This window comes from Cebus imitator, unplaced genomic scaffold (genome assembly GCF_001604975.1).
Source record: "Cebus imitator isolate Cc_AM_T3 unplaced genomic scaffold, Cebus_imitator-1.0 Scaffold2, whole genome shotgun sequence".
NCBI classification, from domain to species: Eukaryota; Metazoa; Chordata; class Mammalia; order Primates; family Cebidae; genus Cebus; species Cebus imitator.
In genome coordinates, this window is record NW_016107317.1 from 6,042,135 (window position 1) to 6,060,921 (window position 18,787).

Here is an 18,787-nt window from a genome sequence, read left to right on the forward strand (position 1 = left end):
TGCACCTGTAACCCCAGATACTTGGGAGGCTGAGGCAGAACTGCTTGAACTTGGGATGTGGAGCTTGCAATGAGCTAAATTCACACCACTGCACTCCAGCCAGGGCAACAGAATGAGACCCTGTTCCAAAAAAGAAGAAAAAAAGGCCAAGTGTGGTGAGCTGCATCTCAAAAAATAAAAAAATGAAAAAAATAAAAACTCATGCGTTCATATTTTAATTCCTTAGTTTTAATTCAGTTTTGACTGTTGTTTGAAATATAATAACTATACATTTTTATAAGCTTTCACTTTCTACCAAAAGATTATTTGAAATTAAATATTTGAATCATTTATTTAATCATTAAAGTCTATTTCATTGTCTATAACTAGCTCATGCATGAGAGATATTCAAATTTAAAATAAACAAACAAACAAGCAAGGTCCCTGCCTCATAAAACCTATAACCATAAGAAGGATTGAAAGGCTTACATACAAAGATACACAACAAATCACTTCAAGTTCATGAAAATGTTCAATCTTTAATTAGTTTCCTGCTCTAGTTTATGGCAAAAAAATGTAAATAGTACTTAGGATTCCTAAATTAGGATCTTTAATGTTGTCAATATTTTCTCTTTCAGGAATAAGCTACTCACTATAAAAAAAAATGATAAGCGAAGCTAGAAACTTGCTACTTTAAGTCTAAAATATGGTTAATTTTTAGACCTAAAATAACTTTCTTAATACTTTAAGATATCACTCTTCTGTATAACTTTACTCACAGAACACATTATTAGCTCCTCCAGCAACCTTTTTTTTCAAAACACAATTTCATATTCTTACGTAAAATATTCTTGTGGATGCAGTAGTGACATCAAAATACTTTATGTGATGATTTTCCAGTAGCTTATAGTACATTTTCCAAGTTCTTTAATATAATTTTTCTAAATAGTTTATTTTATAATAGTCATGAAAGTTAAAACATACACCAAACAATAACGTTAGCATAGTGAAAAGAAGTCATAAGTTATATTCACACACTCTTTCCTTGTTTTCAACAATTTTTTTTGTTGGCAAATATTCACAAAATGACTAAATGCATGCATGCATAATTATTTTGTATACAACAGGATATTTACAAAACAGTAAGTATGTTTGAGGATCTACTATGTGGTAAGCACTCTTAATTCAAAAGATCAAATAGAATTTGAGAGCTGTTTCAAAAGAGGTTCTCCAAAACTTTGATTACTCATTGTAACATACTTTAAAGCCACATCTTTCAAAAATATGCCATATTCTTGTAACAAATATGATAACATCATAGCATATGACAGCAGTTTCTGGCTTATGGTAGATGCTCAGCAAAAGTTTAGGAGAAAATGAATCATGAATTTGTATTTTAATTTATTAAAACGGTAGAAGGTGAAATCATGGATGCATTGAGAAGTGTCTTATTACATGGTAAATGCTAATTCATAAAGCTCCTCTGTCCCTAACCGGACTCTAGACCTTTGTGTTAGAGTATAACAATGAGGAGTAGCCCATGTCCTTATTCTGAGCAGTGGTTCTCAAACTGCAGTTCCAGAGCAGCAACACCAGCAGCTTACTTGGGAAACTGTTAGTAAGGCCAGGTTGGGGTACCCTCCACAGATCTACTGAATCAGAAACTAAGGAGATGGGAGCCAGAACGCAAGTGGATACAGATGCATGCCAGGCCATTGGGTGAATGTGTTTTTAATTACCCATTTGCCAGGCTTCTCATGGAGGAGATGTTTCCATGGAATAAAGTTTTAGTGTTAAACAAATAGCTATTAGGTTGGTGGAAAAGTAACTGCAGTTTCCGCAGTTTAAGAAGAGAACCATTAAGTTTAGATGTCAGCATAGTTAACATTAAAAAAAAAGACCCCAAAATTTCATATTGCCCTCAGAAGCATTTTAAATATCTACTTGAAAATATCTTCATGTTATATTCTACTTTACATGTGTATATTGCTTTACATCTGTAAATCTTTTACATGTCTTTTCTATTGTAATTATCATGGTAAACCTTTGAGGTAGATATTAATATCTTCAGCTGTGCAAAGAAACTAGTCAAATAACTTGACTCTGACCATAACATTACTGAATGAGATTGCCAGGATTCAAAGTCAAGGCTTCTGGCTCCAAGGATAAGCTGTTTTGCAATTCTTTGACACATTTATGTGTAAGTAATTGTTCAGAATATAGAATTACTTTTAGGCTCCAATATTTGTGTAAAATTCAAGTAGTTGTGTAGTATCCAAAAATTTTAAAGAAAATGTACAGACAAGAATAGTGTTAACAAACTTGACAGGAACAAGAGAATGTATTTACCAAAATTTCTAAATCGAAATGAGTGACTTGCAGCTTGACAAAATTAGGCGTGAAAGAACTCCAAAAGGAAGAACTCTGATATCAAAAACAATGTAAATGAAGCAAGCAATAATATTCAGAGTGAATCCTCACGTTTTATGTTATGACAATGAATTCTTAATTATTTCAAATGAGATGCTCCTGGGAAAGCCTAAGGAACAGTCCTTTACACTTTCTTTTTTGGTATAAGTGCAATCTCTACCAATCTACCTAGCTAAATGCACTACACCACAAATCAATTATTAATTGCTTTCAGGTTTTAAATCTTTCACAGCACAACGCTACATGAAGTTTCTTATAATTTTATTATAGGCAATATGTTTTAAACTGTATCTTGCAGATCTTGTCCTAAGTATTTGTCTTCACATATATTTTTCAGAATCAGAGAAAGATATCATGCAGCTGACGTTAATTTCAACTCTGGGAAGATTTGGAGCACTACTACAGCATTTCCGTATCAGCTCTTTTCTAAAACCAAGTTTAATATACGTATTTTTACTGATAGCTCAACACAACCACTTCATTTTATGCCATATGGTAAGCAATCTGCCAAATAAGTAGACAAATCTACACAAAGCTGGTATTGGCTAAGTAGCCTTGAATTCAAAGTCTCAAATTATTAAAAAAATAATATTAGCTACTGCTTTTCTTTGAAGTCAATTAAGAAGAAAACATCAGAAAGCCTTTTGGTAATATTTAAGGGAGGAAAGCAGAACTATTTTCTTAAAGAATTATCTTCACATAGCTCACCCCACAATATTTTATCTTCCTAGTATAAAATGATTAATAGCAAGTATAGCAAGTTTTTAATACATTAAACAACTGAATTTCAAAAAGGTTCTAGATAAAGATGGTATTTAAGTAAAAATGGCTGTTTCTATCTATTAGGAAGAAGTATTTCATTGAACCATAAGTAAATTGTGAGGTAGAATAGACATGGTTACACAGAATCTCTATTTCCAGGGTGTGGAATATAATAGCACAGTATAACTTACCTGCATCAGAATTAGCAAACCTACTGATTCAGTCTCTGTGGGTGAAACCCAGGAATTTATATGTTATCAAATTCGCCTAATGATTTTTACTTTTCTAAAGTTTTAGAATATATGTAAAGTTATTTAGTGTCTTATTTTATTATTACAGTCCATTGTTTTGTAAAATAGTATTTGTTCTTTAAACACTTAGGTTGCTAATAAGTGAGTTTCTACATATCAGCAGGGAACTATTTCCTGACACATAATAATCCATTAAATATTTTCTTTTATTTATTAATTATTGTTATTATTGTGCTTCTTTCTTACTCTATTCAAGGCTCTACACTAATGCAGATGACTACAGACATAGCAGGGTTCTATTGGCATATTAGTTAAGACCCTCTTGGTTTGAAAAGAAAATAAATCAATTCCTGATAGCTTAAGCAGAAAAAAATGTTTTTAAAGAATACAGGGATTTATTATAGAATTTAAGTATAAGAATTTTGGCAAACAATTAAGAATATATGAAAAACAGCAATAATCAAGCAGCCCTAAATTCCTGTGTGCATCTTATTTCATTTCTTCATATAATTACTTCCTATATCTCTCTCGCTCTCTAGTCACTCATTTCCTTTGCTTATCCAAAACAAGTGGGAAGCCAAGCTATCCGGCTAGCTATCAATAGTTCAGTATCTCTATGGGATCCAACTCCCGGTTCCTAAGAGCAAAATTCTTATCATTCAGCCAAGATCAATGGTGCTGCACCTTGATCCAATCAGAGAGATGGCAGGTTGGATCATGTTGTCTTCAGTTGCTGGCCACTGTTAAATAGCATGTTCATGTAAGAGTTTAAAAGAGGAGATTATGGTATGTGAACATGACAAGACAAATGACTTCACTGTATAGCATGTCTACATTTTGAGTTCCAAAGGAAAAGTGGAGAAGGAATGTAGATATTCATTTAAGTGTCTGTAATATAGCTGTCCAAGATAAAACCTTGAGTAATTACTACGTGGGACAGGAAGAAGACCCAACAGTGACTTTGGAGTCTGACAGATTTTGTTTAGAGTCTAGAGAACAACCAACTGTCGAGACACTAAGGGCACAGCCTTTGGAGTAAACATATATTGTTTAAGTGTGGCACTTAAAGCTAACTGTATAGTCTCTACAAAATTGCATAGCTTCCCTGAAAATCAGTCAATTCATCTTTGAGCTTTGGGATATAATACCTATATAATAGGTACAATAATCAAGAAATTACATGTAAAGAGCATAATAATTGCTCAGGAAAATATAGCTATTAATATTAATACTAGCATTATATCCTAGAGTGAATATGACCTGCATAACATTTTTAAATTTACTGATCACATTTGTCTTTTTTTTTTTTTTTTTTTAGAGTCTTGCACCAGATTCTTGAAGGAAATCAATCATGCTATTATAAAGCCTATTTCACAGATGAAGAAACTAGGTCAAAAAAGTGAAATAACTTGTTAACATAAATCAACTAAAAAATGGGAAATCTACATTATTTTCATGTCTAGTGACAGAACATTGATAAGAACATCTCAATCATTACAGAATTATCTTAATATCATGGCATAAATATAAATATTAACTAGTTTAAATGCTCTGAAAATATTTATTCCAGATAATTCAGAATCCTTTTATCATGCCGATACCCTTAGAAGGAGCAATATGTCTCACTTAAGTTGAAAATGGAAAGAATAAAACACCCCCTGGAACCTTTGCCTGGCTATATCCAAGTCCCTGAGTGTATTTCCCAAGTCCCTAAAGGAAACTGCAGTAGATTATCTTCTCTGCGGAACTACAGTTTACCAAGGGCTTTAACATGAGACACACTATACCTAGCTTTGCTATATTACATAAAAACAGAACTGATCAAAGAAATCACAAACAAATTTTTCCAAAATATCTTTAAATCTAACCAGACTAATAAATGAGATGAATCTCACTTTAATTCCCCTTGATGAAGCTAGACAGTTACAATCCTTCATAATGTGTTGGTCATATTTTATGCTCAAAAACTTTTTGTAGTATATGATACACTTTTTTTGACTTTTATTATTCCTCTTTGTCTAGCTAATTATCTTGTCAAAGACCTAATTACAGAAATTCTGCATTTTTGTACAAATGACCAGCTACTTCCCAAGGATCATATTTTAAATATATGTGGCTCTGAAGAATTTTTACAAAAGTAAGTGTTTTTTAAAATTTTGATTATTATTACAATCTGTAAATATTAAGTTACCACTTGTTTTTGGTTTTGTTTTAAACAGACTTTACACAAACATTATAGTCATAATCAGCATAATTAAATCGATTTTACCCCCTTTGCAGTAAATTTGAAATTTTCTAAATCATATTAACAATTTTATTCTTGATTTTATTTTATATTATGACTGTTTATGAAAACAAATATTTAAATGATCTGTGAGTAGGGTGACCAACCATCTCAGTTTGCTTAGGATTGAGGTAGCTCTCAGGATGTGGGAATTTCAGCTTTGAAACCACTAAAGTCCCAAACTAGGACAAGTAGCTCATCCTACCTGTAATAAAGCTTATTAGAACTAATCACAGTTAAGTAAATAAATTCTTTGGTGATATGTAATTATTTTTTTAGAATAATACTTGCATGTTGATTAAATACGGATTTTTTAAAAAAATCACAGGGACCTTAAATGTAAGCATTATAACTTTTTTTAATAGAAGCGTTAAGCTCTAAAACACCATTTCTCTATTAAGGTAGTTTATTAAAAACAATTGGAAAAACATGTTCTCATGTATATCAACTTCAAATACTTACTTGATTTAAAAAAAAAAAAAACATCTTTTAGTTTACCTAAACAACCATTTGCCTGAAATTCTCAGAGACTAACCTTGAACAAATAATACAGCTTTAAAAAAGAAATACTTATTTGCTGGTACTGGATAGTTATTCTAAACAGTAAAGTATTAAAGACTAAAATGTTTAATACAGTGGATTCCCATTTATATAACCTCTTTGCATCTCTACAAGTATCTAAAGATTGAAAACCATCTAATTGGAAGTAAAAATGTATTTCTTTAGAAATTCCCATTGTCACTGTCATTATTGTTCCATCATGAATGTGTTAGAAATTATCTTTTGGGTAGTTCAGTAAATTTGATGATATTCTTATTAGTAAATCCAGTTATTTATTGTGCAATGTTAACTGTCAATGGCTTTTAAGACTAATTATTTTCTGTTATGTGGGAAAAATATTTTACTATTATTATTTTAATAACAATATATATTAAAATGTCTCAATAACATTGTTATAATTATTTTACATTAAATACTAATAAATGTAATTATTACTTTATATTAAATAATCAAAATAAATATTTATAAGAACTTGCGTATGTTTTGTTGCACTAAGCTCACAGATATTCCCCTTTTTCCTTTTTTTATTTGAACTTATTAACACACCCAATTACTAGTCTGCTACCCTCTCCCAACATAAGATTTTGACAGTAAATCCTATGAGCACAGGAAAATATTTTAATAAATTTAACCTTATATTGATTACTCATTAAAACTTACCTTTTGGATGTGCAGTTTTCAAAATGTACATCTGGACTTTTCTTGATGCCAAAACATTAGATCCAAGGAACAAAACATTGCCAAATATTTGCATTAAGTTTCAGCAGTAGGAAACATCACCCATAATGCAATTGTATTAAAGACATAGAAATTTGGAAAAGTATAATGTGGAGAAAATTTACACACCTTAATTTAATTACTGCTTTAAATAGGTAAATTATTCATAAACAGATGGCTCAATATTTAATATTTTAGTTTTTTCAGTCATTTAATCATATTAAAATTTCTTTAATTGGGTTTTATTAAGATAGGAAAGCTGCCAAATATTAATATAGGTTAAATATAGTCATTTATTTCCTAATGGACATTGAAACATTTGTGTATATCAAGGATTTGCATATTATTTAAGAGTAAGAGCCTATTTGTATTGATACAACTTATTTTAATGTGCAGAATATTTATTACAGTTTTTTCTAGTATCTAAAGAAATATATATTTATTCAAATATTATTTTTAGTGTATTCCTATGTAATTTGTCTAAAAAATATGTCCTTAAAGACTTGGAAATTTGTTCATAAAATTCTTTATACAGAGAACAGAGGTAGTGTGCAATAAGTTAACAGTGCAATGAGTAAAAAGTTAGACTCTAAAACTTATATCACTGCACTTCATTTGGAGCATTTGGCTGGGAAAAATACTAATTTTCTGATAATATTCCAAAATAATGGTCAAATAGATCATGAAACATATGACTACCAACATAGCTGTGTTATATTGGTATATTAGTTAAGACCCTCTATTTTTTAGGGTTAGCAAAGCAATACATAAAATCTTGAAAAGGGGGAAATGTAAATAATATGACTATGAACCCATATAACACATATATAAATTTCGCATATATTTACAATTATTCTGATATTAACCCAATATTCTCAAACTTTAAATTGTTACCTGAGGGTCTTGTTAGTAAAAGAATTCTGATTTCAGTTGGTCTGGGTGGGGCTTGAGGCTCTCCATTTCTAACAAGCATCTGGTGAGAGCTAGGCTGCTGGTCTACAGTCTACATTTCAAGTAGTGAGATATTAGAAGCCAAGGATTGTAATGAGTTAAGAACTTAGAGTCCCCAATAATTAAAAAAAAAAAAAAATCCTCTTTTCCAAAACAGTACATGGTATAAAAACTAGATCTAATCAACAAAGTAATAAAGATGTTTATACTTTGTAATATTGCAACATTCAGAAAGACAACTATCCTAGAAAAGCAAAATTTCTTTTTCATACATCAACTATACTATTTTTGAAACTTATTTAACATTCATTTTAATGTAGTATCATAAAAGTTTTTCCTCTCAAAATATCCCATGACTCACTCATGCTCATTCTCCCTTTCATTTTCTCTCTCTGGCTTTCTTACTCTCACTTTCCCTGTCTGATTTTAAATAAGACAATATACAATGAACACAGAGCAAATTAAAGAATCAGAACAGAAACTATCAATTTTGTGAGCGGCTCATGGAAACTTAATGCAAAATTATCAGCAATATGAGAAATAATAGAAGAAAAGAAATCATCTGTTTCATTCAAAAAATATTTAAATTTGTCATCAAGTTCCTGTTCTTCAACTCCTATTTAATTAACATGGAGAAAGGAGTCCTTGGTAATCCCATTTTCTATGCTCTTTTCCAGTAACTTGATCCCAGTCAGCTTTTCCAGTGAGCTCAAGGACAGGAACTATATCTTTTATTTCCCATTGAATGTAGCACAGATATGAAGTCCTGGAAAATGAAACTAGTCCTAGAAAATGAAACTGCTATTTCCTAGACTGTCCCTGCCTCTCTCTTTTCTACAGGGAGTAACAATTGCACCTTCATCTATACTTGTAACCATCTTACATGGTATTTTTCTTCATAAATATATTGATACTATATGAAGTATAATGCTTCTTCATAATTTTATCTCTTTTGTTGTTGTTGTTGTTGAACAGAGTCTTGCTTTGTCGCCCAGGCTAGAGTGCAGTGTGGGATCTTGGCTCACTGCAACCCCTGCCTCTGGGTTCAAATGATTCTCCTGCCTCAATCTGCCAAGTAGCTGGGATTATAGGCACCTGAGCCAGGCTAATTTTTGTATTTTTAGTAGAGACAGGGTTTCACCACCTTGGCCAGGCTGGCCTTGAACTCCTGACCTTGTGATCCACCCACCTCGGCCTCCCAAAGTGCTGGGATTACAGGCATGAGCCACCGCACCCAGCCTTTATCTCTTATTACTCTAAAGTGAAATATCTACTAGGAGAGGAGGTTTTTCTGTTTCTCAATCTCAACCAAAAAAATCACTCCTGTGTTTTTTTTCTCTACAGTTGTGAGTTTTTTTATTATTTATTTTCATATTGATACATGGTAAATATTCATGAGGTACATGTGATATTTGAATATCTACACAGAATGTATAATGATCAAGCCAGGATATTTAGACTATCCACCACCTTGAACATTTATCATCTCTTTGTAGTAGGAACATTTTAAATCTTCTAGCTTTTTTGAATATGCAATAAATTGTTAACTGTAGCCAAACTACTGTGCTCCAAAATGCTAGAACTGATTCATTCTATCTAACTATATGTTTATATATATTAACCCACCTCTCTTCATCCTATCCCCATCCCACATTTTTCCCAGCTTCTTATAACTACCATTCTATACTCTAACTCCATGAGATAACCATTTTTAGCTCCCACATATGAGTAAGAATATAGAATATTTTGGCTTGTTTTATTTAACATAAGGGTCTCTAGTTCCATCCTTGTTGCTGCAAATGACAGCATTTCATTCTTTTTAAATAACTGAACAGTATTCCATTGTGTATATATACCACATTTTTTAAATTTATTTATTCCTTGATGAATACTTAGGTTGATTCCATATATTGGCAAATGTGAATAGTATTACAATAAACATGGAGGTGCAGATATCCCTTTGGTATATTAATTTACTTTCTTTTGGATAAATACCCATTAGTAGGATTCCTGAATTGCATGATAGTTCTATTTTTAGTCTTTTGCAAAATCCCCATACTGTTTTCCATAATGGTTGCAGTAATTTACATTCCCACCAACAGTGTATAAGAGCTCCCTTTCTCTGCATCCTTGCCAGCATTTGTTATTTATTTTTATAACAGCTATTCTAATAGGGGTAAAACAATATCTCATTGTTGTTTTGATTTGCACTGCTCTGATGACTAGCGATGATGAACATTTTTTACACACTTCTTGGCCATTTGTATGCTTACATGTCTTCTGTTGAGAAAGGTCTATTCAGATTGCTTGCCCACTTTTTAATGGAATTAGTTTGTTCGTTTTTTGTTTGCTTGCTGTTGAGTTGTTTAAGTTTCTTTTATATTCTATATAATAGTCCTTGTTAGATTAACAAAAGTTTGCAAATATTTTCTCCCAGTAAACAAATTGTCTCTTTACTCTTTCGATTGTTTTGTTTGCTATGCAGGAGGTTTTTAGTTTAATATAGTCCTATTTGTGTATTTTTGTTTTTGTTGCCTGTGATTTTGAGGTCTTAGCCATACAAAACTTGCCTACACAAATGTTTTGGAGTAGTTATCATATGCTTTCTTCTAGAAGTTCTATAATTTTAGGATTTAGGTTTAAGTCTTTAATGCATTTTGAGTTGATTTTTGTATACAATGAAAGGAATCTAGTTTTATTCTTCTGCATATAAATACTTGGATTTCTCAGTGCCATTTATCAAAGAGGGTGTCTCTTCCCCAAGGTTTGTTCTCAGCATCTTTGTCAAAAATCAGCAGGCTATAAATAAATAAATTTATTTTAGAGTTTTTTATTCTGTTCCATTAATCTCTCTGTGTTTGTTTTCATGCCAATACGATTTTGCTTTGGTTACTATAACTTTGTAATATGTTTTGAACTCAGGTAGTGTGATGCCTGCAGCTTTGTTCTTTTTGCTCAAGATTGCATGTAGGGAACCAGCCCTACATCACCTGTGGGTACCCCATGTTTAGTGGCAATAAACGAATGAGAAAAAGACAGATTAAGAGAGATAGTGGGACCAGAGGGCCATCACTCATTACTTTGGAGGAGAAAGTTAAGGCCCCGAACTCTGATCATCCACTCTATGTATTAGAAAAACCCTGTCATCTGCAAAGAGGGACAACTTGATTTTCTCTTTTCCAGTTTGGATGCCTTTTATTACTTTTGCCTGATTGTTGTATGTAGGACTTCCATTATAACGCTGAATAAAAATGCAAAAGGTAGGCAACTTTGTCTTGTTCTAATTCCTAAAGAAAAGAAGAATTTCAGCTTTTCTCCATTCCGTTTGATATTAATGGTGGATTTGTCATATTATTATGTTGAGGTATGTTATATTTATACATAGTTTGTTGAGAGTTTTTATTATCAAGAATGTTCAGTTTTATCAGATACTTTTTATATGCCTATTGAGATGAGCATTTGGTTTTTACTCTTCATTTTGTAGCTGTGATTATCATGTATACTCACTTGCATATGTTGAACCATCTTTGAGTGCCTGGGATCTTACTTCATCATAGTGTATTATCTTTTTAATGTATAGTTGGATTCAGTTTGCTAATATTTTCTTTAGGATATTTATGTTGATATTCATTATCAGAAAATTAACCTGTAGGTTTTTTTGTTGTTTGTTTGTTTGTCTTTTGTTGTGGCTTTTTCTGGTTTTGGTATCAGGGTAAAGCTGGTTTTGTAGCATGAGTTAGGAAAATAATCCCCCTCTTTAATTTTTTTGACTAGTTTGAAAAGAATTTGTGTTAGTTCTTTCTTATAAGTTTGATAAAATTCAGCAGTAAAGCCATCTAATCCTGAGAATTTCCTTGCTGATGGTGTTCATGTGCACCAGAGGCAGTAGGCCCAGCAGCTCAATCCCCAGGTCCCCAGCTGGCATGCTTGGGTCCTGATGGGTCTTTTGACAGGCATCCTGATGTTTTATTCATGTGGTTCAGGCATAGATAGGGTGGCATGATTCTCAGGGCCCTGGGCAGTGTAGTTGGGCATGAGAGGTGTAGCACTAGATAGGGCAGAGCTGTCCCCAATGGTACATAGGAGAAAAGGCTGTGATGGACAGGATATATTGTTTCCCAGCCCATGGTTATATTTGGGTGCTGTGCGGCAGGCAGGCTAGGTCTTTTGTCAGGTCTCCTGTTGGTGCGCATGCATGGCTGGGTCGCAAATGAGGTATGGTAATTCCCAGGTTCCCAGGCATTAGGCTTGGGCACTGGGTGAAGGGGCAGTGCTGACCAGAGGAGGCCTGCCCTTAGACCCCCCCAAGTGGTGCACATAGATGAGGTAGGCTGTGGTAGGTGATTTAAGTAATTTCGCTTTGCCTTGCCTTGCTTTGCCTTTGCCTTTGCCCTTGCCCTTGCCCTTGCCCTTGCCCTTGCCCTTGCCTTTGCCTTGCCTTGCCTTTTTTCTTTCTTCCTTTGTTCCTTCCTTCCTTCCTTCCTTTCTTTCTTTCTTTCTTTCTTTCTTTCTTTCTTTCTTTCTTTCTTTCTTTCTTTCTCTCTCTCTCTCTTTCTTTCTTCTTTCTTTCTTTTTTTTCTTTCTTTCTCTTTCTTTTTCTTTTTTGACAGAGTTTTGCTCTGTCGCCCAGGCTGGAGTTGAGTGGTGCGATCTTGGCTCACTGCAACCTCCATCTCCTGGGTTCTAAGCTATTATCCTGCCTCAGCCTCCTGAGTAGCTGGGATTACAGGCAAGCGCCACCATGCCCGAGTAATTTTGTATTTTTAGTAGAGATGGGGTTTCACCATGTTGGCCAGGCTGGTCTCGAACTCCTGACTTCAGGTGATCCACTCTTGCCTCGGCCTCCCAAAGTGCTGGGATTACAGACGTGAGCCACTGTGCCCAGCCTAATTTCTTATCTCAAAAATCTTAATGTAAATCTTACTGTCTAATTTAACTTAAAAATAATTCTTATTAGCTTCTGTGTAAAACAACAAAATTTACTGTACTTAAAAGCTTTTGCTGAATAAATAATGATTGCATTGTCAGTAGTAAACCACAAGTGCCCCCTGAGGAAATACTAGACATTCTTTCTTAAAAATTCTACTTGGGCCAATTGCTTGCAGAATGGTCAAATTTTATATATGTGATTTGAACAAAACAATTATTTTATTACTTAATTGACAGTTGTCAAGGAATGTTAGAATTGAGTGCGGAAAATAAATTTTTATAAAGAAAAAGGAAATTCTACAATAATTAAAAATTTTACTTGGAAATTGTTATATATTTTAAAATTAAATTAAGAAGATATTATTTACCTCTTTATTCATCACTGACATTGATTTGAAAGATCTTCCTATCTACTTGGGAGTCTTGTTTTTCTCTCTGGGACTCTCCTAGTAGAGATGATGCATTCCTTTTATTAGAGTACAAAAATCCTTTTACAAAATTAAATCCTTTTAATTAAAATTCTAAAATAATATTTTAAAAAATGTTTTTTAAAAACACTCTAATCTCATGACAATTTATATATATATATATATATATTTTTTTTTTTTTTAGATGGAGTCTTCACTCTGTTGCCCAGGCTAGAGTGCAGTGGCACAATCTTGGCTCACGGCAACCTCCGCCTGCTGGGTTCAAGCAATTCTCCTGCCTCAGCCTCCTGAGTAGCTGGGACTATAGGTGCATGCCACCATGCCTGGCTAATTTTTGTATTTTTAGTGGAGATGAGGTTTGAGCATGTTGGCCAGACTGGTCCCGAATGCCTGACCTCAAGTGATCCACCTGCCTCAGCCTCCCAAAGTGCTGGGATTATAGGCATGAGCCATGGCTCTTGGTCTGATTTATATTAAATTTGTTAATTAAACAAACGATTATAAATTGGAATCATCTTGTACTCAGGGTAAAAAGAAAACTATTAATTATCAGTGAAGAAAAGACTAAGTCTTAACATATACAATTTTAAGTAACAGGTTACACTCATTAGCAGTAAAACTACATTGTATATATTTCTGGGAAAGAAAAGAGTCTTATTTTTCTCAGCGAAATTAAGGATTTCACTTAGCAAACTTGAACGAATTGATTACTTCCAGCAAATTTGTTACAGCCTAGGGCTTCAAATATTAAAATTAATTCCAACTTTTATGACCTACTTTCAGGAAAAAAGTAGATAAAGTGCATTTCTCTTTTACATAACTCTACTCCTCCACTTGTAAAATCACAGAACCATGTGGGTGGATAGAAGGAAACATATCATAACTTTGAGCTATCTCACACACAATTAAAAAATGTGCTCTGTTAATAAATCATTCAATCAGAGTTTCTTGGATGACTTTAATTTCTTTCTTAATCTCCTTCATAGTGCTTTCCCTAATATTCTGTAATTAACTGTGGTTTACATCTTTAGGAAATAGCTAACGACCAGAAAAATAACATACCATACCAACTTGCATTTGATTTTAATTCAACAACTCTGTACTAGAACAAATGTCCCCATATGTAGATACTCTGTATATACCTTCGCTTGAGAGTGAAACATCAGAGAAAGACCTTATGCTAAATAAAATTTGTTTATTATTATTAAAAGCTATTTGTAAAAATGATAGCATATTTCAGCCCCAAGATTTTTAAAGAGCTGAATTGCACAAGCATCATTAACGAATAAACTTGGCCAAAGGACTCTCAAAGCTGTTGCATGAGTTTTCCAAGAAAACATGGCCAATTATATGTGAAAGTAGGTACATAATTTAATATCATTATTTCTAGATGTAGAATACCTAAATGCAGCTGTCACATTATTTTTGTTACTCAAAAGCATTGTCTATCTTTAGAAGCTAAGAATTATTAAATCTTCCCAAGTTTGAATTAATAAAAGTTTAAATAACCCAGTGCTCTGCCTTTCCTAAATAAAGTGATTAGTTTGAGAATTTTTGAATTACATAGTACTTCAAATAAGTAATTAATTCAAATAATTATTAAATAATTAATAATTATTAATCTCCTTAATAAAACAAAATATAACTCCTTTATTGTTTTGTATTTGTAAAGTCTGTAGTAGGGTGTTTCTACTCTGGAGATTTTGTGGGAAAAAAAGTAAAATCCTAGGATAGAATGAATTCAGCATTTTTTAATCCCAGGTCTAATTACTATATTATAAATTTTGCATACTATACGCCCCACCAAAAGGGCTCCTCGGGGCTCAGTATATATCTTTGTTGTGAAGGATACAAAGTTCCAGTATCACCATTGTTGTTGTTGTTGTTGTTGTTGCTTTTTTCACTGCCTTTTTTAGTAACGTCATTTATATAGTTATGTTACTATTTGTCATTTGTAACTGCATAACTTAGTAAAGACAGCATTGCAGACTTGAGAATTGTTATAAAACTTAATTCCAGATTAGAAAAAAACTTCTTTGCAGAATGTTCAATTTTTTGAAATTTAAGAAAAGCATATGTACTATATGTATGAAGAAAAATAATCATATTCAAGTGAGGAGGCATTAGGGATAGTTGCCATTTTATAGGTTGGAGGGAAGTCTTAAGAAAATCTGTTTGAATAGAAAGTTCCAGATCTCCTTGGTCCAATTCCATCTTGAGTATTAGCTGTTGGTATCCATTTATGTCCCATACAGGATTTTTGCTCAAAAGCTTGACCCTCCTTTGCTAACTACCTCATGCCTAAAAGCCCTAGTTTTAGAATTTAACCATTCTTGTCTCTCCAAGTCATAAAGTTTAACTTTTCCTATTCATAGTTCCCCTGAAGGCAAAATAATAATAAACTTGAGGATCACTGGTTTACTGAAACAACATATCAATGATCCCTATCTGTGCTGAGTCAGCTCCAAATACCACTTTGAGCACAAAATCAGGGTTATTTTATTGGTTGCAAAGACCAGTTTACTCAGATTAAGGATATGGCAAATTTAACACTGTAGAAATTTTCAAGGGGCAAATCAAAATGTGTGTACATGTGTCAAATGTGTGCACAGACACATAACTATCTGGAAAATACTCTGTGCGGTACTACAGTACTATTATTATTTTAATATTTTGTTATATTTGCCTTACATTTCAGACTTAGTTATCCCATGTATTTTAAGTCCTGCTTAGTTACTGAGTTTTCTTAAAGAAATACCTTATGGAGACTGAATTATTTAAAAAAAAAAAAAAAAAGAAAAGAAAGAAAAGAAATAACTTCAGAAGCTGTCAGCAATCCTGGTTTTCAATATTTACAAAATCAAAGTAAAATAGTTTATTTTCTGTACATGAGCTTAATATTACACAATACACCTCTGTGACTACTTCTTACATGTAGAATAAATAACATTTTAACTTAATTCAAATCATATAAAACAAGAGTATGTATTTATTCCAACGAAAGAGCACTGCTCTTAAATGTGAGTTTACAAGGAGCAGCCAGGGCAATGAGAATCAATATTCATAGTTTGAATGTTATTTAGGATGCTTTCTTGCTCATAAGACAAATTTGAGTACCTATCATTTTTTTTGGTGTTAAGGTTATTAGGAATAGGAAATAGGGGTAATTGTGTGCAAGAATTCAATCTCTTAGTGTTCATTTTGAACTACAAGTATACACATAATAGTTCCTAAGATAGTAACTAGCAGATAGATTGGATCAAGTATAGAGATAATAAATAAATAAACGTGCAGAATAAATAAATAAATGTGCAGAAAGTTTTATTTTTTTGTATATGAGAAGAAAAACCTAAACTTTCTATTATATTATAGACATTCAGTTCATTTAACAGCTGAAGTTTTATAGATGACTAGTAAATAAAGCATATATAGTGCTCATATTTGGAATGTTACCAAACTGAGAAAAACATCTGGTGTGTACAATCTTAAATGGATATTTCCTGTGCTCATGTTATAAGCACTGTAATTCCCAATGTGGCCTGTTCTTAGAGCCCAACCCTTCTCTCCACACTACCCATCTTACCACACATTTCATTTCTCTTTCTCTTGGTATGGTAACCTTTTTTTCTTATCCTTTCTCATATATAGGATCCTCAAAATTTATTTTTTATTGCACTTACCTATTAAATTTTCACTCTTCGTTCTATTATTTAATGCTTTTTCTCTCTTTTTCATTTTCTCTAGATAGCACTGTTCAACAGAATTATCATGTAGGCCACGTAAGAGTTTTAAATTTTCTACTAACCACAATAAAAAAATATAGAAAGAAACAGGTGGAAATAAATTTTAATACTACAATTTCTTTAACTCAATATACCTCAAATATTTCCATTTTAACATGTAATGAAAACAAAGAAAATCACTGAGATGTTTCACATTATTTAACATGACAAGTTTTGAAAATCTAGTGGGTATGTTATACTTATAGCATATCTTAATTAAAAGTAGCCTCATTACAATTGATTAGTAGCTGCTTGTATTCACTAACGACTATACTAGACAGCATAGCTTTAGATCATTAAAGATAAACTATTCAAAATTGTGGTCTTGCCACATATAGTAATAAAAGGAGTAGTTCACAGTTCTTAGAAAGTGTGATGGTTATTGGAAGCTCTATTGTCCTTTAAACAACAGTAGAGATTTAATCTTAACTGATAAATCTAGTACCATATTATTTTATGAAAATAATTTGACCTAGAATTCTAGAACTAACAATAAGCCAGAAATCAAGGACAATGTAAAAATGAAGACATTTTCAGAAATAGAAACATTTTATGTCCATAAATTATCTCTAAAAAAAATTTAAAGATGTACTTCAACAAAATAAACAAGCCCTATAGAATACAGATCAATGGTTAACATAACTTAAAAAGTTCTAAAATATAGTAAACAAAAAAGAAAAGAAAAGAAACTACTAGAGGCTCCTTTATCTATCTCTGCTTGCTTGACTTGCTGTATTAACACTCTTCATTTCCTTTTCAAAACAGAATGATTAAGGCCCATAATTTATTGTACGTTCTAGGAGAGCACTTAAACATTTTGGTCTCAGACCCCTTTAAACTCATAAATTGTTGAGTACTCAAAAAATAATTTTTGTGGACTTTGTCTATGAATATTTACCATGTTGGAAGGTATAATTGAGAAAATTTTAAAGTATGCATTTATTATTTGAATTTAAAATACTGATAAACTTGTACATAAATTCAAATAAAATATTTTATTTAAAATAGCCACATATTACAAAACAAAAATAATATGCAAGAAACATAGCATTGTTATGTATTTAGAAATCTTTTAAATGTTTGGTTTAATTAAGACCATTGACAATCACTCTGCTTTTCCCTTCAGTCTGTTGCACTATGTTGATTTAGCGGAAGTATATAAAGAAAATTTAGTCTCACACAAATATGGATTTGCATAGTAGTCTTTTCAAATAATTGTGAACATCTTTCTTTGATACTACACCAAAATCAACAAGTATTAGTCTTTTACAATTTAGTTACAATGTGTAATATAAAAACACATCAACAATTTTCATACTAGGTTACTTAGAGTCCATTGATCTGTCTTGCCCTATTGATAAACTTTTATCCATGCAAGATTTAAAACATCATGGATTGTCATTTAGACAAATATGTTCACTGGAATCTGCAGATCTTCCAAATGTTACCATATTTTATTATAAAATATCAAAAAATACATTCTTTAATATTAGCATTTATCTCACCAGAAAAGTCTTTATGTATTGGTAAACTGGCAAGCTCATAGTGGAAAATGCAAATTTTACAAAATTATTATTTCTGAAATTGTTTTCCTTAAAGTGACTAGCTTAGCTTTTTCATTTTTGACTGCCAAACACCTGTCTGAATAACCACAGTTTGTCTGTAATTCTCTTATGTAATAAAGCCATTTTATGAAAAACGTTACTTCTTTTT

The 18,787-nt window shown here is 32.1% G+C and overlaps 1 protein-coding gene across 1 annotated transcript in view; it reads left to right on the forward strand.

Annotated features, from left to right (window-relative positions):
- Positions 1 to 18,787, forward strand: part of PIK3C2G (phosphatidylinositol-4-phosphate 3-kinase catalytic subunit type 2 gamma) — a 395,898-nt gene that overhangs the window by 29,714 nt on the left and 347,397 nt on the right. The window contains exons 4-5 of the mRNA XM_017528884.2: positions 2,747 to 2,904; positions 5,445 to 5,559. Coding sequence (XP_017384373.1) covers positions 2,747 to 2,904; positions 5,445 to 5,559 — 273 coding nt within the window. The remainder of the gene's footprint in view (positions 1 to 2,746; positions 2,905 to 5,444; positions 5,560 to 18,787) is intronic.